Here is a 24,890-nt window from a genome sequence, read left to right as displayed (position 1 = left end):
TGTCCGTCTTATTGCAAAATACATCAACATTTAATTTAACCGTGCAGATCGCTAGAACAAACCTCTGATAATATACATTTTGAAAAGTGTTGTGTGACACGGATCGCCATTGTCGCTTGGTGTCTGCTTTCTTGTTCGAAAAGAGATCGTTTCGTCTTGACTATAAAAATTTAATTTGACTAAGTTATACGCACTACTTGAACTCATACATTTACGTTGTAGGTGTAAGTCGTCGTTCTCAGTTTTCTGGAAGTTCGTTTTTGCGTTTCTCAGATGTGATACTATATTTTACGGACTGAACGAAATTTCTTTTGGCGTGAAGCAGGACTCGTGGTTTTGTGGCATATGTGGAGAACATTGATGAAAGCTCAGTTATGTCGCCTTCGAAATCGCTGACACGGATTTGAGCTAACACTTCAGCTCTTGTGTGAGGCGACACGGCACGTCATTGCCTTTTACTTTATCAATGAAATCGTTTCATCTTATTGCAAAATTACATTTGACTAGGCTTCATACGCAGCAGGTCCCTGTACATAGGGAGAGTGTCTTAGCGTCAGAGTATTCATTCCACTCTCAAACGATCAAGAAGATGGAAGAGTCAGCACAGATCGACCTGCTGGTCAAATATTTGCTAAAAGTCATACGAAAGCATAATTCACAGGCGAAAGTGGCAACAAAACTTACTCTTTTGGTCGTTGATTTGATGACAGTCATACGAAAGTGTGTAAGTGCTGATGAAGTTTGCTATATCTGCAAAGGTAAATGGGTATTTGTCTCCAGAATACCTGCTTCGTCTAAGAAAGAGAGACAAAAGTCGATATGCCTAATATCGCTGTCGAAAGAAAGGACACTGGGATTCAGAGTGCCCTACGAGTAAAGAGAAGAAACAGAAACAAAACGAAACAGAGAAGAGGGATTCAGAAGAAGAAGAAATTGAAAATGTTGAAGAACTTGTGCCAGTAAAGACATGGAAATGGAAAAATTGACAATGTGAGCCGATGCGTTGGCCCTGATGTGAAATTTCACACTACCTTCTAAAAGAGAATAGACCAGAAAGAAAACGTAAGTGTCTCTTAGTCTTGACATTTTATAATAAGGATGACTTGTTTTGTTTTCTACTCACACTTTATGAAATTGTGCTCTTTCACCTATCTCTATCCCTCTGGAACATGTTTTAGTTAGAATTGAAATGAAAGGATATTTTCCTTCACGCACGCTCTTTAGGCATGCAAGTCGGTAAACAATAGTCAGTCTATTCATCCATCATTTTGTGTCTTGATGTTTCCTAAATCACACACTGATGCCATAAAATAACGGGTTAAATGGGTTTTGTAGTGTTGGGGTGGGGTGGGGTGTAGGTGCTTGGCAGAGTTGGTCATTGCAGGTGAGGGTTTAGGTGCTTTCAAAAAACTTTTTCTTCTTCACTCTGTGTTAATGGAATATAATGGGTTATTTTCTTCATTCTATGTTGATAGTATATATAAAGGGTTATTTCTTCACTCCGTGTGGATAGTGTATAATGCTTTTCTTCTTCCCTCTGTGTGGTTAGTATATTATGGCTTTTTTCCTCTTCCCTCTTTGAGGATAGCGTATATTGCGTTATTTATTTCTTCTTTCCTCTGCGTAGATTGTAGATATGGGGTTTATTTTTTTTACATCTCACCTCCGTGTGGATAGCAGGTGTGGGATTTGTATTCTTCCTCTTCCATGTGTAGATAGTATATTTGGGGATAGCATTATATCCCTTCTGTGTGGATAGTATATTTGGGGTTTGTTTTTTCCTCTTCCCTGTGAGTGTGTGTCTGTGTGTCTGTGTGTATTCGCGTACGTTATGTAAATCGTATATTTTGTTGTTTTTTCTTCCTCCTCCCGAGTGTAGATGGCATATTTGGGGTTTGTCCGCGTTAGCGACGTTGTGTGGATAGTATATTTGGGAATTGTATGCGTTCGGGTACGTTTGTGTGGATAGTATATTTGGTTTTGTTTTCCCTCCCTTCCGTGTGGATAGTATATTTTGAGTTTGTATGCGTTAGCGACGTTGTGTGGATAGTATATTTGGGGTTTCTATGCGTTCGCGTACGTTTGTGTGGATAGTATATTTGGGGTTTGTATGCGTTCGCGTACGTTTGTGTGGATAGTATATTTGGGGTTTGTATGCGTTCGCGTACGTTTGTGTGGATAGTATATTTGGGGTTTGTATGCGTTAGCGACGTTGTGTAGATAGTATATTTGGGGTTTGTAAGCGTTAGCGTACGTTTGTATGGACACTATATTTCAATTTTGGTTTATTCTTCGATCTGTTGTGTGTGTGTGTGTGTGTGTGTGTGTGTGTAAGAACGTCTGGATAGTATATTTGTTGTGTTTTTCCTCTTCCCTGTGTGAATAGTATATTTTGGGTTTGTTCTTTGTTCTTCCCTCTGTGGTGTGCGTGTGTGTGTGTGTGTCTGTGTGTGTTTGTGTGTGTGTGTGTGTGTGTGTGTATTGGTCTCTGTTTGTCCCTATAAAACTCCCTTTATCCCTATCAAATACATTCTACTTACCTACAGTAGCGCGTATTCAGGTCAGCCACTTGCAACACTGTTGCAATTTATCCCCTAGTTTCCAGTACAGTGACGTCACTGACGCTGGAAATTTTGATACTATAAATATGGACTTGGGGTTTTCCACAGGTTGTAGCTATACATATGTACTAGAGTTCATAAACAGGAACGTCACTCAAGCTGAGGCTATAAAAAGATAGTGGGGTTTTCCAAAGGAATAACCCACAAGTTGTAGTATAAATAGATAGTGGGATTTCATATGAATTTTAGCTGATTATAGCTATAAATAGATACATGGGTGTTTATCCACGATCGTCACACAAGTTGATATTGTAAGTAGTTACTAATTTTATCCATTTTAGTCTAAACCATTGTAACTTAATTTTCGGGGATATGTTTATTTTCCTTTAAATTCTGGGACAATTTCGTCATTTTAGCGTTACTTTTAGTCACATCCATTTTGTCGTTGAGCATTTCCTTGATTATAGCTATTTATAGCATCATTACAATTATGCAAATTTTTGAACACCCCAGCAAGATTTCAGGTCTTGGTAATGTTTTATATAAAAATCTCACGCTTCTACTAGTGTATATATGTCTCTGTCTCTGTTGTGTTTGACCCTCTACCATCATTGTCCCTAGACAATCCCACCATGTTCAATTCCCCTTGACCCTATACAGACCCACCATGTTCAATTTCTATATGTTAAATTCCCCTAGTCCCTAGACAGACCCACACTCTATTCCCATGTTCAATTCCCCTTGTCCCTAGAGTGACCCTGCAATTTTTCCCATGTTCAATTTCCATTGACGCTAGACAGTCCCACGATTTATTCCCCATGTTAAATTCCCTTGACGCTATATTGTCCCAGGGTTTTTCTCCATGTTAAATTTACATAGACGCTATATGTTCCCAGGGGTGTTTTTAATGGTAAGTCCCATTGACGCTCTAGTATCCCCATTCACTACTTACGTTAGGCACTGAGTAATAGAATATACAAGATCCCCTTTGCTTGCTGATACGTTTCTTTCTACCAACATAGTAAAGCATATTGTAAAAACAAATTCTCTTATTAATACAGCAGTGTGAAAAAATGTATGAGCATATACAGTTATTGCACAATTTGTTCTGAAATAGAAATAATATGAAACAAATAAAAAAATTGTCTATCTACTTACAGCAATGTACTTGTTTTAAATATCCGTCTAACTTTGTATGTTGTCCTTCTTGTAATTTGTTATTTTGGCTTTGTTATGTACCAAATGATACAGCTGACTTTTCAACAATATTCTGTTTCATTAACATTATTATTTAAAAATGTCTGCTTGACTCGTATTCATCTTCAGGACGGTATACTGGATTCATTGATTTTTGTCATTCTTCATCCAAGGAATTAGATCCCATTTCAATGAACAAAGCATGGTAGGCCAAGAAAGGTTATGTCTTAACTGCGAGCCAGGCATAGCTATTACGTGTCTAAATTCCTGTCTTTTCTTTTAGGGTTTGTAGCAAATCTTGACAAATATTTTACCATCTCACTCATTTGCTAGCTCATTTTCATATCATTGTTTTCTATTTCATTTAAAACGTTTTCCAAAATAGGAGCTAAGGCGGCGAACAGTTATTGTAGTCTTTTGACCGCAGTTTAAAGTATCGTAGTTTGCTTTCATCATCTACGGCGAAGTGCACTGGAGCTCTAATGTTGATGGAGTTGAGGTGTCTATTCAAAACAATAACTGACATTTTATTTTCAATTTTGAAGAGAACTCAATGAATATGATACATCAAACTACACCTCATAACAATGTGAGACGTATTCTTAGTGAGTCCTTCTTATATGCAAAATTTACAAAGTTAATTTCCTTTTCTAATTTGTTAAAGATTATTAACTTGCGTGCCTTTTTCTCTTCATGATCAGTATAAAACGAACAGAGTTTTGTTCTTTGAAAACGACTCATTAAAAAGCCTAAACCGCTCAGGCAAGCTAGATACTAGTTTCGCACTGTTCGTTGTCAGTTTATTGCATTTATCTTAATCAATATATATATGTGTGTACGTGTGTGTGTGTGTGTGTGTGTGTGTGTGTGTGTGTGTGTGTGTTACTGCATTTGTATAGGAAGATATGACCGAGTATTTACGGATGGATACTGCACGACCAGTGGGATTGAAGCATGCATCAGAGATAACGAGTTCATCTTTTCCCATACAAATGTAGTAACTTTTTATTATATACTTATTTTCTCATTCTTCATAAGCCTGATCATGAAAAACACACTACAAGAAACTAAGTAATTGAATTTGTGCTGTATTCTAAAATAAATACACAACAGTAGTTTGCAGAATTCTTCGAAAATGCCAGTATTCATTTGTTGGGTATCAAATATCAGGTCCTATCAATAGTGTCCACTGTCATAAAATTCACTGTTTTATTTAGGTCATCGTAACAGTTGACATTTCTTACATGTATGCATAACGAATCTGTCTCGTTCATATCCAGTTGTAATCTATCAGTGTACTTGTTTTTCAAGATTTTTTCATCAGATATTTTGATAGAATTAAGACTGTAAAGCGATCGTATATTGTTTTGGCTAGTTTCACACACACACACACATACACACACACACACACACAGATACACACATATATATATATGGAGGTGATTCCTTTTCTTTCCTGGTTATATATATATATATATATATATATATATATATATATATATATATATATATATATATATATATATATATATATATTAAGGAAAGAAAATGAATCTTACTGAATACGCCGCCTTAGAACACTGAAACCAAGCGGTTTAAACTAAGAAGACTGGGAAAAGACAACCATGCACAAATAAAATTATCTTTTGCAGCCAACACATTTTCTTTTAAAAAATTCTCAAAATTTGCTTCATAGCCGATGACTACTATAACAATCAAATATCCGGGATATATTCTGCGCCTAATAAATGTACATAAAATAACAAATGTCGTTATGGCTCATCAATTTCTAGGTCAATACAAATATTTTTCAGTATCAACGACAAGCTGAAATAAAATAGTTAATGCATAATAGAGTTAAAAGGTTTAATTCCTGTAGAAACAGCTATGTAAAGTTTCGCAAACATAACCGTTTTTCTGTTTTATTTGTTTGTCTTCTCCATGTTTTGTATTTGCCTTTGAAAACGACTCATTAAAAAGCCTAAACCGCTCAGGCAAGCTAGATACTAGTTTCGCACTGTTCGTTGTCAGTTTATTGCATTTATCTTAATCAATATGTGTGTGTGTGTGTGTGTGTGTGTGTGTGTGTGTGTGTGTGTGTGTGTGTGTGTGTTACTGCATTTGTATAGGAAGATATGACCGAGTATTTACGGATGGATACTGCACGACCAGTGGGATTGAAGCATGCATCAGAGATAACGAGTTCATCTTTTCCCATACAAATGTAGTAACTTTTTATTATATACTTATTTTCTCATTCTTCATAAGCCTGATCATGAAAAACACACTACAAGAAACTAAGTAATTGAATTTGTGCTGTATTCTAGAATAAATACACAACAGTAGATTCATCAATACACAATAAAAATATTAATGCGTACATAGCACAGCGACGACTGAATTTAGTCGCGCGCTCTACATCAGCCTCAAGAATTGTTGTTTTGGTCTACTTAAAATTGAAATTTAGAGTCATATTGTGAATGAATGTGCATGGATTTTGTTCTTATGTTGATCCAACTCAATTCTGCTTTTCTCATTATGATGGACTGAATTATTCAGTCAATTCAGTGCAGTGAATAGAATGGATTTCAGCTGGAAATGTAGGCTACTCGAAATTCCAATACAGTTTTGGCGTGTATCACGTTTAGCACGATATGTCGGTCGGATTTGAAGAACTAAGAAAGTACATTTTGAGGAAATTCAAGAAGCATAAATGTAAGTATATTTATTAAGATGCTTGTTATCAGCTAAAGGAAAGATGTTTTGCCCCGTCACTTCCATCTCGCTGTTCGATGGACCCCGCCTACGGCCTGCATCATACAGTGTCTCTAATATCGCTAGGCTAACATTGTATCAAAATAGCTACACGGGGACAATTGAACTGCAACTGTTGTGTGACACTCCATTTACCCAGCACATCTGACTCAGTACACTCGTCTAATTCGTTAACTTTATGATTTATACTTTCAAATGGATGAAATAGTTACTTTAGTTCATTAACAAGCGTCTACAACACGAGTGTAGATGGTTTGTTTACAAAGTAGCACCTAATACAGTATACAATCTTTAGGCACACGTGTCGAACACGTGCGTGCAATATGATGGTGTTCAGTGTCGTAAAATACTTCACACGATTGTGACAATGTACATTTAACTGAGAAAAAAATGGAAGAAAAAAAATAAATTTAAATTGTTGGAGTATACGACATATTTTTATGTCTTAGGTGATAGCGGTTGACATGAATGGGCCATATGAAAATATATTTTACGTAAAGGAGGTGTGTGTATATATATATATATATATATATATATATATATATATATATATATATATATATATATATATATATATATATTATAAAATAAACAACACCAACACGTAGAATGTGTGACCGGTTTCGCTTTAATGCTTCATCAGACTGAATTCAAACTAAATTCAATATCAATGCTTACGTCACTAAATATGTTGTTTCTGAGTGATCAATGAAATGTACAATATGACATAAACAAGATGACGTCATAGCTTACATTTTTAACCTAATTGTTTTATACTTTAACGAATAATTGACATGGAGATATGCATATAGAGCACAGATTAATGATATTTTAATACATAAAAATACATAAAACTGGATCTTAATGATACATATATCGCTATTGATAATTATCTCTAAAATTTATGACTAAATAGAGATAAACAGTTTTATTAATATTTTTATTATGTATAATGCACAACTTGAATCGTTACAATGTAAAATCAAAAATAGAAATGAAGATATCATTCCTTTTGTTATTGAATATAATCATAGTTTGCCTAATATAGCTAAGATTATCAATAAATATTGGGATTTATTAAAATTATTATACAAAGCAACTGTTAAATCGCTACACGAAAACAAACCCACACTTGCTTATAAAAGGACTAAAAATCTTAAAGATTTCCTAACTAATTCTAAATTAGAAAAAAGAAACATCAATAAAATATGATCATCAACTAAATGTAATAGACCTAGATGTTCGCATTGTTCTTTAATTAATGAAAATACTTCTTTCAATATTAATAATACGAAAGAAACGTTTATTTTACGTTGTGATACTAATTGTGCAACATTAAATGTTATTTATTTGATCACATGCAAAAAATGTGGCTTCTAATATATTGGACAAACCAGTCAACAAATATCTAAACGTATGAACCACCATAGATCAGATATAAAAAATTATATCGATCAATCATTTTCATCTCATGTTGCCGCACATTTTAACAAAAATTCCCATACTTTGCGAGATTTCTCCTTCCAACCTATTGCTAAAGCTGATTCTGAGATGGAACGTCTGCTGAAGAAAACCTTTTGGATTCACCGTCTTAATACGGTATATCCAAAAGGTCAATAAAATTCAAAAACATTATACGACATTCATTAATCCTGTTCTTGTTGTTGTTGTTTTTGTTTTTTTTGTGTTTTTTATATTATGTCCCCTGTCTACAATTAGCTAAGAATATGTTTATATTATTCTCCTTTGCAGAATAACTTAATTAGTGAAAGTATAAACTAATATCATAAAAATAAGTTTACTAATTCTTTAAAAATCAAAGTAAATGTTTAAATTAATCCTCAATATATTATGATTATTTATTTATAAAATTTCTTGATAGTAAGTTTTATACACGCCTTAATTTTGCATATTTTTATATAAATTGAGTTCTAATGATACATTCGTCAATAATATATATAGATATAATGTAGTTGTATTTTTTCGTTTTAAATTTATTTATTTATTTATTTATGTTCTGTATTTTTAACAAGTGTGCATTATACATAATAAAAACATTAATAAAACTGTTTATATATCTCTCTCTCTCCCTATATATATATATATATATATATATATATATATATATATATATATATATATATATATATATAAATATATATAGTCATGGAGAAAATAACAACAAATACAAGTTAAATATACTTATCAGCCGTTGTAATTCAAAATGTACCTTTTTCTTGCGGTAGGCTTATCACCAGTCTAAACAAACCAACCCCGACTTTAACTGCATTGAATATGACTTTCATTTGTAAAATTAAGCCTGGCAATATGAGTCGGTACGATTCCTTCAGTGGTATGCCCAGTAGACGGACCAGTATATGTCAGTTAAAACGACAATGAAAAGCAGCCCCATGTGAAAATAATTGACAAACAGTGGCGAATTATATCACGAAGACTAATATTATATTGCAGATAAGCTCACCTTAGAATTCAGTAAGCTGTTTATGTAGCTGGTCTGTCCGCAGGAATAGTCTAGATTCATCGGATTTGATAGAGCGTAAGGTTTTTCTGATGGAAATTCGATGTAATATTTCCTGATGAGGTCTATGAGTCTCGGATCTTTCATTGATGCCTTCTCTCGGACCAGGAGGCTTAGTTTTTCCGTCATATTGAGTATTTTGTACTCGGTCCATTTTGATGCAGGGATGAAGACTTCTTCACGGAATTGGATATCGTGGAGCAACCTATGCACATATGCTAAGATTTCTTTCTTGCCTCGTGATATGGTGAAATATTCATCACTACGTCTTGTCAGGAAGTACATGGATAAAATCGAGAAAATAACCAGCGGAAGCAAAATCCTCACAACGTATATGCGGTTGTTTAAAAACATTACGAAAGTTTTCGAATCTTGAACGAAATTTATCGAAAATATATGTTGGCAACCGCACTCGGTTCAAGCGATCTGACTGAGTGCATATTATGCTATTGGAGTTGTGCACTTAAATAGTTGAGATAAGAGATTTAGACACCAATACTGGCCTATGAGTCAGCCAGATCTGCAGCTGTAGGGGCTTTGATAACGTCCAAGTCTCTGAACTGACTGCAAGTGGGCAGAGGATTCTCTGCACATTTTTCCACGACCCCGGATTCTTAGGGAGGGAGTCAAATAGGTATACCTGTCCTTTTGATGATTACCAAATGAGTATTTAATGGATTCAGACTACTTACTGATACATTTTCGTTACTTTTTAAAAGCGGATCTGATTCAGTTGTGGAACGAGGAAAAGATACAGATGATAGATTCGAATTGCGTCGTTCCCTGGGAATAATAATAATAATAATAATAAACAACCCTATACATTATGAACATTTACTATATGCTCAATTTTGTCTCCGTTAACCTTACATGATCAGAATCGTGAAGTATTTTACGATAATGAATACATTCATACTGCACGCACGTGCACGACACCTGTGCCTAAAGATAGCATAGTGTATAAGAAACTACTTGTAAACAAGCTATGTAAACTCGTGTAGTAGACGTTTTAGGTTTTGTTTGATTACATTTGTTTGCTGATGAACTAAAGCAGCTGTTTCGTCCATTTGAAAGTATAGATCATAAAGTTCACGAATTGGACGAGTGTACTGAGTCAGAAACGAAACTTTCAAGCAAGCAAACGAATGAACATTATATGCGCAATGCCAACAACAAACGTGAGAGACTCATTAATTGACAAAACCCTTCTTATCATTGAAACAGTTATTAAGGAGAATATTCATATCTTTTCGCAAATAGAATGGTTAAGACTTCGACGAGATCTCTCGAGGGTCTTGTGGAGTGCAGTATTTTTCAGTACAAGCTCGTTTATATTTTCCGATACAAATGCATTAACCTATGATACTGGCTAAAAGCAAATACAAGGGAAAAATGAACGATTCAAAGGGCATTTGACCCTATCAGACGAAAACAGTGCTTCATAGATATAGAAACAGGATGTATGCTAAGACCATAACAATTATTTTAGCTGTTCAGCTGTATTCTGTTAATGGGATGCATTTAATACAGTTCCAGCAATCAACAGCTGCAACTCATCTTTCTGTTGGCCGACTTTCATAGGCAGCTGTAATTTGACTACCTGATCCTCGTCTTTGTGAGATGAATATAGTTTTGATAACATCCTTAAGTCGATTGATACAAATTATTATTCTTATTCTGACAACGATTCAGATAGGTCGTCAGTGGCAGCAGATTCTGGTAATCGGCCTGTGGATGTGTTATTGCATGTGCCGATGGGACCAGCTGGACAAGAAACACTAAGCATCATTGTCCTGGTCAATAAGCAGTGGCCGTGTCATGCTGAATTTAATAAATTTTAATCAACTTTCTATGTGAAATAAATATCTTTTTTGTGTCTTTCTTTATTTTCCATGTTGTATTAAATAAATAATCTAAGTGCAGATATTCATGTCTAACTGAATTTACCATTGAGCTATATGACAACCTTTTGACCTTTTTTTTTTTTTTATTAAATGTAGGACCAGTTGGGTATGGAAGGGACAGGTAACATTTTCAGATTAATGTTCCAGTGGGCCTGCAGAACTGTTTGGCGAGTTTCATAGACTGGTCTCAACTCGTGTCAAATGTTTAGAACCTTCTTCTATGAAATGTTAATAATTTCCGCCAAACTAAAAACAAAACTTCTTTTACAGTATGTAGCATTGTAGCCGACAGCGTTTATAGTACTTGCAACATTTGCATGTTACATTACCTTTATGCCAGCTATTTCAAAATATAACGAGAAGACTGGCTATGTTTAGTCATTTCCAACCGGCTTAGAGAATTCGCCCCCTGTGATTAGGATAGCTTCTATAACTGGCATCAAACAAACTAGTTTGTGCTCAAAATGTGTTCATATTGCGAAACCATTCTATGTGGGTCGTATGTGAAGAGTTGATAGAATTGAACTATTCAAACCCATACTTGCATTTTATCAACCTACTCCCCCACCGGTTGCTAGTCCACCACCAGTTGTCAATACAAAAGTAACGGTACAAAAACTAAAACAATGTGCACGTTAGCGTATTATACGAATATCAAGACGTGCAAGAAAGCTGATATAATTTCGATATTATGTGCGTTTGAACAAACCAGTCGTCGTAATGGGGATGCATAAAACCGTCATCAGGACGAACAAAAACGTATTGCTATTGCTAGCGATGCTGCTGGATATTTCGTACAAAGGCACAGCAATCATTGGGAACCGGAATTTAAAATTTCATACGCGCGTAGTGGTGAATTGGAATATCATATGGAAATTATCCGACCCATATCCAAACCAGGCAGAGACGCTCGACAACTGTTTTCAAATATGACTCCTGGAATCACATCGGTGTTACAAGACAGCATTCGAATGTAAAAACATGGGTGACTATCACCAACTGTATCTGTGCGTTGATGTCTTGTTGCTCGCTTATGAGTCTGGTAAATTTCGTGTCACGCCATGTATGGGTACGATCTCGATCCTGCACATTACGTTTCATCACTGTAAATGGCTTTGGATGCGTTGCTGTCAAAATATGAAATGTAGTCGGAATTACTCACCGATATTGACCATCATCTATTTATTGAGCGATCACTTCGTGGTGGTACTTTTATGGCGAATCACACACGCAAATAACCCTAATCCGTTGCCCATAACAATTTCATCATGCATCTATCTGCCAATAACCTTTATAACTGGGGATTGATGCAACCGTTGCCGGTGAGTATGTCACGGTGAATTCATCCTAAATATATCGACATATAAAAGTATGTACGAGATTACAACATCGACAGTGACCAGGGATTCTTCTTTAAAGTTGATATAGAATATCCAGAATATTTTCATGATATACACAACGATTATCCGTTAGCGCCAGAAGCTCTAAACCCGGTTCGTAGTTGTCGTCCTTTCAGCACGCAAACATTGATTAATCCGGCGTAAATTTACTGAATGCACCAAACTAGTGCCATGTTTTAGGACGAAAAACCATTATCTATTGCACGATCAAAACCTCTAGTTTGCATCAACGATTGAGTATGCTTGTAACAAAGAGCCATCGAATGTTTGAATTTCGCCATCAAGCTTGTATGAAACCGTATATATAAATGCGCACAGCGGTATAAAATGAGTTTGAGAAAGATTTCTTTAAACTCATGAACCATGCTCTGTTCTGCAAATACTATGGAGAATCTCCGGGAACGAATTGGAGAAGATCTTGTCCGTGATAGTGAACAAGATGCATTTCGAAGGCTTATTGATGATTCGGCCTTTGAATTTCGAAAGATCTTTGGTGACACCTGTTGCTGGTCACCGTAAACGTAATCGAAATAAAGCTGACAAAACCAGTCTTTGTTGGATTTTCAGAACTTGACAAAGCTGCTTATGTACGAGTTCTACTATGACAAGTTTAAACCGTTGTACCAGGATCTGGTTAAGATGATATACACTGACATTGACTCACTGCTGATGCATATCACAACCAACGATGGCACAACCATGTTTGGTCAATGGATTTGATACCAGCGATTATCCGAAAGAACATCCGTTCTTTAATAACCCCAATAAAATGGTTGCTGATAAGTTAGAAGGATGAGCGCTCGGGTAAGTCATTTGAAAAGTATGTTTGATTTCTGTCTAAAATGTATTCAGTTGTGCTTGTGTCCAGCAAGAACATTAAAGAGGACAAAGGTGTTCATGGATTATTGTACAAAATAATCTCATACATGACATAAACGTGGAATGTCTTCGAGACAGACGTGAAATAGCGCACACGGCAAATATGGTACCGTGTCAAAAGCATTGCATGGCTACTCTCCAACGGAATAACCAATTATTCGTTTGGACATCATGCTTTGTGAATCATCATACAGACGGCACGTCAACGTGACTGACGTTGGCTAACATGCACATTGAAAACATTCACTAGTGCATCAGAACCGATCTTGGTGGTAGTTCCATGTTTGCTCGACCGATTTGTAATTCCTCTCGCACAAATACTTGTATTGGTGCTTTGATCCACAAGGTGACGGCTCCAAAAGGTAACCTGTTTTGTTGTCTTGGAGTTTCAACTCGTTCCGAAATCGTAAACACATCGGTTTACCATAACGGGTCAATAGCACGACGTTACCCACATTCTATCTCTCCTGTGCATACAGATAGCGATTCCTTGCAACGGAATGTGAAATGATTGTTTTCAGTGACAGTCTTTTGTCGAGTCGCATTAGCTGGTTTTAATCCAATCGTGCGTGTAACTTCATTGTTTAGTAATGCTATGACCAATGGAAGTCGTGTTACCCATTGGAAATGTCGCTCTACGATCCGAGATTCCTCTGCACTCACAGACCTCATTAACAATTGACGCGCGTCCAAATCATCTTTCTACAAGTGTGCATTTAAATAGTTCCACAATAGCGTGGTCTCGATGTAGATTACCACGTCCAACACAAACTCTTACTCGATGCTTCGACAACATAGCAAAAACAGATCAGAGAAATACTTTGTCAAGATCCACTTGTAACAATCGTGGCCAAGTTAATGCTGATTGTGCATAAATGCGTTCGAGTGCATCTGGGACACTTGCATAATCTTTTGACGTCAACGGCTCAGCTTCATTTTATCTACTAGCAACGTCGACAATGATTAACGTGTACTTGTAGGTGAGAAAACTACTTTGTCGTTCACCACCTTATCGATCACGTGCACGATCATGTAGAAGAAATAAGGGATAAGCTTGATGAACATCATTATGTGTTTGGACATCAAACTAACCACGTGACATTTTTCTTAGTACTGGTATTTAAATTTGCCAGAGCGCTTGTTTAGCCAACCATGCTGGAGCAATGCTACTAGTAACTTTTTCCGCACTTGCTAACGTTTCCACGGCGGGTTCATCTCTCCAATACCTACGCGGGATGTAGCATATTTTTTATGTATCCATTGTTTGTTCATATTAGTAAAATTTACTTTGAATGGGTGAACTTTTGTCATTGAGAGGTGAAGTGCAATCGTGTCCTTCGTACCTCTTGCAATTCGTTCTCCAGCACTAGGTCCCGCAACCGCATTTAAGTCATGAATCAGATCCACATAGGCACGTTGATGTGCACTGATATTATTTGATGCCTCAAAAGCAAGGTCATTTCCGTAACATGCAGAATCAGCACGATTTACATGTGCTTCACCATGCTTTGGTTGGTTGTTAGAATCCTGTCGTATAATCAGCAGTGTGCATGGAACGCAATAATTGTATTAAATTATAAACTTTTGATCGGGACAGTTATCCATTGTGTTCGCAGTTATTTTTTTTTAATGCAGCGGACCATACTTTTTACACTGCGCCTTTGCGACCAACGATGAACTAGAAGTTCTCTGCTCCACATCGAACACAAATTCCAGTAATTGCTACTTGTCCATTACGTGTTTCAACTCAGTTCTGTTTGCAGTACGTGTTTTTGCGCGACATCGCACACAATTTGAAGACATGATTTTTCTATATAATGTATTATTCAATCACCAAAAATGACACTCACAGATGCTTTATGTAGAAACAAAGACTTCTAAAGTTCCGCTTTTACCGGCATTGACTTCTCCATTTAAGCAATAACTAAATCATACAAGAATTGTGATTTATTTCCAAACTCAATTCGTGCACTGATCATTGGCCATGCTGGATGAGGAAAACCTCAACTGCTGTTAAATATGATTTCAATATGGCTTAAGTGGGATCGTTGTACGTGAATGCGCCATCCATCGGCTGATGATCAACCGTGCCATGATGTTTTAAAGATTTTCAGAAAGCGTTGAGTGATAAGAGTGGCAACGCCACCTTGGTTTCTTTACCAGTATCGATAAAGCACCTGTCACTGACGATTTGGATGCGAGTGTAAAAGGTCTTGAAGTGTACAAGGATATGATGCTTCCTGACTAAGCCAATACACGCAAATATGTTCAGCCACAAAAGCACCGATGTAATTGATTTGACTCAATGATACATACAGGTGCCTAAAACGATTCGTGGCAACCGTAGCATGTTGATGATATTTCTTGGCGTTGACGCGCATGGCCTTGGATATATTCATTGGACGTGGTGTGCCGCTGACCACAAGTGGGATGCATTTCGTGACATGTATAAGCTGATCACCATTGATCCATATACTTTTCTCACCACTGATTTGACCGGAACTTGAGGTCGCGGGGGCAGGTAATCGTGCGGGTATGGACACAAATGTGTCCGATAAAACAATTTACCAATCATAATAATTACATATAATGTATGTCAGTGCTGTCATTGATGATATGAGAAGCAGCGCCACGAAGCAACTCGTGAACACCAGGAATTTATTCGTAATGTCATTGCAGGTCCCAAAGTGTCAAAGTTCTGTTACAGTCGCGACAAAATGCACGAGATGACGTCGCATCGGGTTTTAAACAAACATTTACACCGCTAATTAAACCTATAAAGGAAGGTGAGGAACGTGCCGATGATATTAAAAAGGCAACGTGAGAGAATGGATGAAGTGGCAGCGCTAGCAGGAGCAGAGCAGGAAAAGGGTCCAATTCGTAAGCGCATCAAGGATATTATATAAGCAACAAGAGAATCCGCGATGTATATATATATATATATATATATATATATATATATATATATATATATATATATATATATATATATATATATATATATATATATATGTATATATATATATATATATATATATGCCACAACGGTTTCATAAACATTTTTGTGCATTATAGAGATAGATGTTTAGATTGAATTGGCATTCTTAAAAGTTGAGCGGGTTCGTGAAAAAAGGACTTGGCTCCGACCTATTCAGTTCTTTTAGCATGAAACTCAAGCTCACGCCAAATGGTCGAAAGTGCGTTATTATCTTATTTCAATTAGAACGAAGCTTGGATGTTTCAGAATTTCTTCAGTTCGGACTTTCTACAAGCACTCTAAATTTCAATGATATAAGGTATTGTAAATGTTAAGTCAGGGCTGAGAGCTTTAAGTATCAGCTTGTCTGACTGTGTCGAGATAATGGGGACAGGATTGGTAATTATACGATTACAAATTTCAATATCCTCACAAAAGAAAAAAATAACAAAATCTCAAGACTATTCTCCAAACAAAGCACTTATCTTAATTAACAGAATCATAATCATTTAAATCGGAAAATGTCACGTGATAATTCATACAAATGGCATTGTTTACATAAATGTTCCAATTAAATTATTAATAGAGAAAAATATAATTCCAAATAAATATTTGATTGTGCTTAATTGTGCTACTAACTTAGATATAATACTAAAATATTCATATACTACACACACACACACACACACACACACACACATATATATATATATATATATATATATATATATATATATATATATATATATATATATATATATATATATATATATATATATATATATATAAGAGTTGAACTAGTGCGATGAAAATTATCATGCTGTATACCATGTCCGAAACCCCGTGTGTTTTTTAGGTGTAGGTTATTAATAAAACAGATGTCAGATGGGGTCAAGGTGAACCCTTTAAAAAGGATAGACTTGCTGTACGGTTTGCCATCAACTAGTGCGCGTACTCGATATTCAATAAATTAATTCCGAAACATTAGATTGTGTCATTGCTACGTTGTAAAGTTACATTTTATAAAAATGTAATAATCTGTTTAACATATATTTTTATCCTTATCACATAAGAACACCAGTGCATACATTTCTACATGTAATGATGAAGTAGTTTTCTCATCAATCAGAATATAGCTTCAACTGACCGAATACAGATGTTGATCGTCTGCTGTCAATATATCGTTATTTCTCGTGTGGCGTGTCTAACCAGATGGCGTGATCTTGGTATTAACATGGACTATACATAGTGCATAGTCACGTCCTCAACGTGGATATTTAACTTGAGAGTATTACGCTTACCTCTTCGCAGATCTTGGAGGACCATCACAGCATAGTGCGCATGTGAGACAACCTTGAAACTGATGTTATGGCATTCTTGTGATACATGATCATCTTTCACAAAATACTAATCCTTCAGTAAAACATGAATGCTTTGGTCTTGCCTCTTTGATACTGTTCCATATGAACCCTTGTTTCTGAAACATTTTATGTTGCCTTTGTGCTCTCATTTCCTCTGTCATACATCTACAATAACTAAGCGGTAAGTCTTTTAGTGTCAAGGTCATCCAAAGCAAACGTCTTCAAAATCTGAAACTCGTCCCCTTCAACTTCCAACCTAAAGCAGTCGACAAGGATTCTGTTTATAGCCAGGATGATATAACAGAGTGGAAAGCATGGAACCTCCTAGTAAGGCTTTTGGTCAAATTTATTCTTGAGTCCACTGTTTGTCTTCTTTTCGATATGTCGTTTGACGCATATCACTTGTAACATTCAACATAAGCCCACTGTTTGTCTTCCTTTCGATTTGTCGTTCAACTCATATCACTTGCAGCGTTCAACTTGAGCTCACCGTTTGTCTTCCTTTCGATCTGTCGTTCGACTCATATCACTTGCAGCGTTGAACTTGTGCGAAAACACAAATGAAACGTGATTGAAAAGGTGACATGCTTTTCTGTACCCGATGTGTTTGTCATTCACCAGAGTGACATGAATAAGTAGCAGATTGACGCCTTGGAGTCACTACTTAAATCTAAAGCTAATGATTTTTCACTGTATAAATTGTGTCCGTAATCTTTTTCACGTCACCATAAACCATACTAATGATCTTCTTTCCTTATATTGCATTCCCATGTCACAAAAATATATAATTTTATTAAATCTTAAATTTAGATATGGCACTGGAGCATATTTCCCCTTAATGTTCCGAGAGAATGCTTCGCCCAGTATGATGAACATAGAGCAATTGTTAAGATTTTTTTTGTATTGTTTTTGTATTTGGTTGAAATTTTATATTTTCTATGATAATGTTTGGAAGATTGTATTTTTCTGCACTTTATTATTATTATTATTATTATTATTACCTTAACTCTTGGGGGCCCTAAGTGGCCGAGTGTTCTAAAGAAATCACCGTTACGGATCACTGTCATCTCACCTCTGTCTAGTGGGTTTGAGTCTCTGGTTCGGCCAATTTTGGTATGTGAGAAAGCTTGCCAGTAGCTGCTCGTGGGTCGGTGGTTCTTCCCTGGGTTTTCCCGGGTTCTTCTTCCACCATTTACACTGTCTGCCATATATGTGCTGAAAACTGGCGTTAAACCCTACAACAACAACAACAACAGCAAACACCTTAATTCTTTGCTTAGTAACATAGAGGTTTCCAGTGACATATTTGCTCAAAGCTACTATAGTTTACTGAAAAGAAATACTTTACTCACGTATCGTATTTTAGTGCTCTCGATAAAAACAAATTCGTGACCATATAAATCCCTTAATAGATTTTGCGCCATATGTGAATAGATAGATAGATAGATAGATATCAGAGACGTAAAAGAAGGTGTACAAGATATGATTGATCTGATTTAATTTGTCTCAGCTTTATTGTTATACATGTATATAATGTACCATTAAATATATATTTCCTTTATTATTGGTATAGATCATTTTCAGATACTATTTTTAGCTGGCCAAACCTATCCCATAGCCGCATCCGGTACAGTCATGCGCATTTGACATAGGGCAACTCGAGTGACCTACACTTCTTACATGAATAGAACATTTGTCATTATAGATCGCCGCAGATAGTAGTAAAAAAAAATAATATGCCAGCACACAAGTATAAGAGCTGAAATGTACGTTTTCAACAAGTATTTTTTAACAATAAATGAGTATCTATTGCTTTATGTTACTGCATCGTGACTCTCATCTAAACTCCGTCCGTCCGCCCCCCCCCCCCCGCCTTTTATGACTGCATGGTAATGAATAATCCAAAAATAAACAAGTTAACTTGTCTAATTAGCAGCAAACAATGAACGCCAAAGGCAGCGCATCACATATTAAGCAGATTCCTTAAAGATTTGCCATTTAGTTAATAAATTAAATGGGAATGAATGAAAATCTCAAAACTGTTAATGATGCATTGGATTGGCTAAGAAATTTATTCTCTCTCTCTCTCCTTAGTTTGCTAACTACATGAAAAAATATGGATAATAATGATGAGTTAACTCATCCTGCGATATATTTGCAATGGCCAGTTGCTACAGTACTAACAGCTATGTGTAACTCATATGGCTTCTTTGATTGGGCTTGGGATCTGATTACACTGGCATTGATAATGCTTTGTTCACCTGTATGCATCCATCCACTATGAAATTAATTATATGCAACAAAGAGATTTGTAAGTCCTCATGTTTTCGCGAGTATATAGTCTTGAACAGTCATCTAAATACACGTAGATTTGTACAAATTGTTATTCTGGTCACATACGAAAATCTACCATCCACCCCTTTCCTTTTAGAAATGGATCATACAACTTTGTAAGTCCTATCCAGGACCGCGGACAGAGTAGGACAAATTCCTCAGGACCACAACGGTCAGAGGGTCCACCGTTGTTTCAATTTGTGATTCATTGGGGCCTATTGGATATTTTTTCCTAGGGACCACAAATCCTGCCCGCTGCCTTGGTCATCTCTGATGCTTTTTGTGCTCATATCTACTTTTCTGTTTTAGGCAGGTTACTGAACTATTTACTCATGATTTTTGAACACACTATTTCTGTAAAGGGTGTACAGATGTCAAACCTTTAAAAATTTGTTTGAAACTTTCTTCACGAACATACACTATGTTCATGACAATCGCTTAAAAGTTGCCCTACGGTGATTGCGCATGTGTTAAATATTGGAGTGGAAAAATCCAGATTCGACTTCCTGATAAAGGTCTATAAGAATGCCATTGTCCGTTTTCCTGAAGTTGCTATAGTTCAATTGTATTTGAATCTAGAATTAACACTAATATGATGCATATTATATCAAAATTACAATGACATTGTGAAGCTGTATGTTTTCAGATGTGGTAACAGAGCTACATTTATTCACTGATACGGATTAAATGAAAATACCATGAATCATCATTACTTCCATTTCATTCCTAAACCAAAACATGACGTCATTACCTATAACTATGTTATTGTCTTAAATAAACTACAAATGGATCGGGTAAAAGTGTTTAATTTCTTGCAAAGTCCTATCTCTGCCGTTGGCAAGAAGGACTCAGTTTTCTTCACTTTCATGTGGATAGATTATGGGAATTTTAAGCTTATATCTCTCTCGTAAAGCAAGGCTTGATTAATACGTCATACTTATGTTCTTCACGTATCAACGTCATTGAGTAATGCTCGGCATATAATATGTTAAATGTTATTTCAAACGTTTATTCATTTCATTTGCAATTATTGAAACTAGTTACAAAATTCAAAATGATACTCGGCTCAAGCTGCTTCAAAGAATATTAATCAACCCGTTTCATAATTTTCATATCAAAGAAAACCTGTTATATCCATCTATCTATCCGAGTTATACCAAAGTCTTCAACAATGGTGATAACAGCTACCTGGCCAAGCACTCAGCATTAAATGGTTAGTGTTAAGGCTGGTCGGTCTGGGTCAGGATAATGTAAATGGGTGGGACACGATGCCCCAGTGCTAGACATCACTATAAACTGCCACACTGCAGACATCGTAGCGATATGACTGAAAAATTGCTAAAGTTACGTTAAAAATCCAAATCACACACACACGCACACACACACACACACACACACACACACACACACACACACAGAAACTCACAGGCCTATATGTTTCGCATTAAGAACTGCACAATGAATAAGACGAAAATGTCAGGAATTGCAATGACAGTGTCTATGGTTGAAAGAGCTTTCTTTGACGTATCAAATATTCAAAACATATGCAAATCATATAAAATGCAAAACTGTGGTGATTTGAGACTACATGCATTCAAATAATATCGATGCTACTAATTAATATATTGTTGTATCTGGGAACAAGTTACTGAAATCCTTGCAATGTTATATCTGGATATTGAAACAGAGTGAATTCTTGCAGAGTATGTCATCATAACAATGTTTTTTGGAATGAATTGTCTGATAAATATACTTTGCAGGTAAATCGAACTTGTGTGCTTATATTCAATTTTCCCTTTCAAAATGATCCGTATTTTCAGAATTAAAAGTGGACTTTTTAAACAACATAGTTAAATTTTTTGCAATGATTATTTAGTTTTCAACACTGGTAAATATTCTTCCCCCCCCCCCCATCAAATTATGGGGAACAAAACGGAAGGCCGATTAAATATGAATAGAGCGGTAACTGATAATGGGTTTCGGTACCAAAGGAAGTGTATATTGATTGCAGAGAATCTAAAACCTATTTGCCGTGATACACATATCTTTAGACAATGTCATAAGGGATTTATATATGAATATTGTAGCCACTATCATATCAAGACATGCACGAAATGTACTAATCGGTTGTTTTCACATACGTCAAGATTGTTTCAAGTATACAACTACGCAAATTTAAATATTACTTGCCCACTGATTCTTATTGAATAAGATTTACATTTTAATATTGGAGAGAGCCCTCAAAATGTTGCAAACACTTACAAGACTTCATACACATAGTCACACAAAAATAATTAGGGAAGAATTTATGTGAAATGCTTTCCGGTTTTACTTTTCAGTGTTCGTTTAAGTTGTCAGGATTTGGCTCTAGGACGAAACCAGTACATCCGCGTGACTTCTCGAAATAGATACAAGCTCGTTATGCTATGCATCAGCCTCTAAAACAAAACCCATTTTCCTTACAATATCAAAACAAAGATTTCTTTAATAATAATAATATTATTATTATTATTATTATTATTATTAAACTGATTTCATGCGTTTACACTCATATGTCTGTATTGATAAGTGAAAGTTTGATTATGGCAGATTGAACTCAAGCAAGTGAACCAAAAATGTTGTGGTTTTGAATCCGGTACTTCTTGACGCATGGCACATACAATCTAACCACTACGCTTTTCCAAACACGAATCCACACGTGGAACGCCCAATGTATGCTCTTGGAATAATATCGGGTTTGAAACGTATTTGATAGTTTGGTAAAATATTAATTGGTATGTATGAGGAACATCCAAGCACATCACAAATTTTAGGAAAAATGAAAGTATTTTATTATATGTTTTATGTGGAATCGAATCACTAATTCATTTCCCACAGAAAGCATTGCTACTATTTTAACAATGAAAACAATTTCTTCATTATATTGATATACAAATCACACATGTTTCAGTTACTTAAAGCAAGAGATTTTTTACAGACTGGCAGCAATTTCTTCATCCTCGTGCTGGTAAATAGTTGAATTCCTGATCTGCATGTTATAATATAGCCTCAATCTGAGAGAACATATGTTATTTTGTCAGAAGGAAATCAAACACGCCATGTCAATTTAAAAGTGAACATTTTTTGCCTCATATGGATCTGTTAAGAATTCCAGTATGATCCTGTTTAACGGCGCAACATGTTCCATCGACAGAAAGGAAACCGAAGCAATTGCATACAACTTTGACATTGCCACGACAAGTATTGGTCTCACCGGACATATAAATGATTACCCTAGAACCGCTGGTGCAGATATGGTGCTTATCGGTGATACATCTGATAATGCAGATTCACAACCTCAGATGTGCAGATACCGCCGCAGATAACTGCGCTTTTCATAATGAATTAGCCTGGCGTCAAGTGAAACCTCTTGGAGCCTCACTGCGATATTTGCATGCGATTCCTCTCAGTCATATATGTGGTTTTTGCGGAGATGTTCGCAGTGCTATTTTCAGAGCCAATCACATAGTCACATTAACCCGTAAGAACAACGCCAACGATGCAGTTTGACAAACAGGATGTGCTGCTGGTAAAGTTGTATGACAACATGGACTTTGTACATGCCGGTGTTAAATTATCCAATTACTACAGCAAACAGATGCTGTCGTTATGCAGTCAACGCTGTCGTTTCGCCCACCTAATTCAGATGCGGATGAGGTAAGTTTTATTGTAGGACAGTTTACATGGCAAATCAATACTTAACATGGTCTTACCGCACCAAAACATGCTTTCGTGGCTCCGGCTACATGTCTGCGGCATGATGCCCCAGTGCTAGGCATCACAATGAACTGACAATTGTTGAAAGTTACATTAAAAATTCATATCACACACACACACACACACGTTCGTGGCGTTTCAAACTACAAATCGAGACTATGACCAAACCTGTAGCAAGATGATATTTAACCACCGGAAGTGACTGAACTTTTCTGCAGTTAAACGTTTCATTAGGATCCCTCTGAATAAATTTTGCTTGACTACACAAATGATCAATATCACAATCTTTGGTCTCACATGGACCGACATCGAAACGTTGACAGTGGTTTGTACGTTTTCCAGCACGACTTAATTATATGGTACACGATTTATTACATTTTTATTGGAATACCTGGAATAGTTCAAACAGTCCTTTTATTGACATGTATTTATATGAACTTGGAGGTGAAACTGCCGGTGATTATCGATGGTATGCTGTGATTCTTTCTGATAAGACTGTTGTTCGATAGCGCGGGTTGTCGAATGAGGGCCCCTGACGCGCCTATTGATAGATTATTTAGTCTGTTACATTGTCAAATAATAATATCCTATCATGAAGTGAAGACCGACTGAAGCGAAAACCAGCTTTCAAAAATAAAAATGCAATAAGAAATTATTGCTGGATCATGTTATGGCTTTCTCCAATAAAATTAACAAATTTTGCGTGTTAACAAATTAATCAGCGTAATGAGGCCAAACGAAATAAGATCTCAGTGACATTAAAATTGTCCTAATCAGAGGTGAAGCAATTGCTAAATACCTGCGGAATATTTTAATTCATTGCAGCAATTGCAGAGCTGTTAGCAGCTGCCGTTCCAGAATACGAAATGACTTTGACAACAAAAAAATTTGGAGACGGACCTTTTAAGTCCATCTGCCGTAGACTCGCGAGATCTATAGAAAAATATCGTCAGCCTTATATTTAGATACATGTAAAGGTTTTGTATCGTCAAACTATATGAACATGATAACCGTTAGCAACCGTTCAAATTGTATACTTTGTATATTGTAAATATTCCAAATTCCAAATACCGATTTACAAAACGCGATATATTTAACCTAAGCAACATGGTCTCTCTGGCACATATTTATGATAGAGATACCTAATACATTCAGATTAGTTGATGGTACATTTTCATTCATTTCCTTTAAGCGGCTCAGATAGAGT

The 24,890-nt window shown here is 36.0% G+C and overlaps 1 protein-coding gene across 1 annotated transcript in view; it reads right to left on the bottom strand.

Annotated features, from left to right (window-relative positions):
• Positions 1-9,488, bottom strand: part of LOC149778483 (uncharacterized) — a 31,537-nt gene extending 22,049 nt beyond the window's left edge. The window contains exon 1 of the mRNA XM_089938480.1: positions 9,016-9,488. Within this exon, the coding sequence (XP_089794606.1) occupies positions 9,016-9,426 (411 nt within the window). The 5' untranslated portion in view covers positions 9,427-9,488. The remainder of the gene's footprint in view (positions 1-9,015) is intronic.
• Positions 9,489-24,890: the final 15,402 nt, after the last annotated feature.

Source organism: Sinohyriopsis cumingii, chromosome 17 (genome assembly GCF_028554795.1).
Source record: "Sinohyriopsis cumingii isolate HCF-2022 chromosome 17, ASM2855479v2, whole genome shotgun sequence".
NCBI lineage: Eukaryota > Metazoa > Mollusca > Bivalvia > Unionida > Unionidae > Sinohyriopsis > Sinohyriopsis cumingii.
Note: the sequence above shows the minus strand (reverse complement) of the source record. Positions and strands in the feature narration are given on the sequence as shown.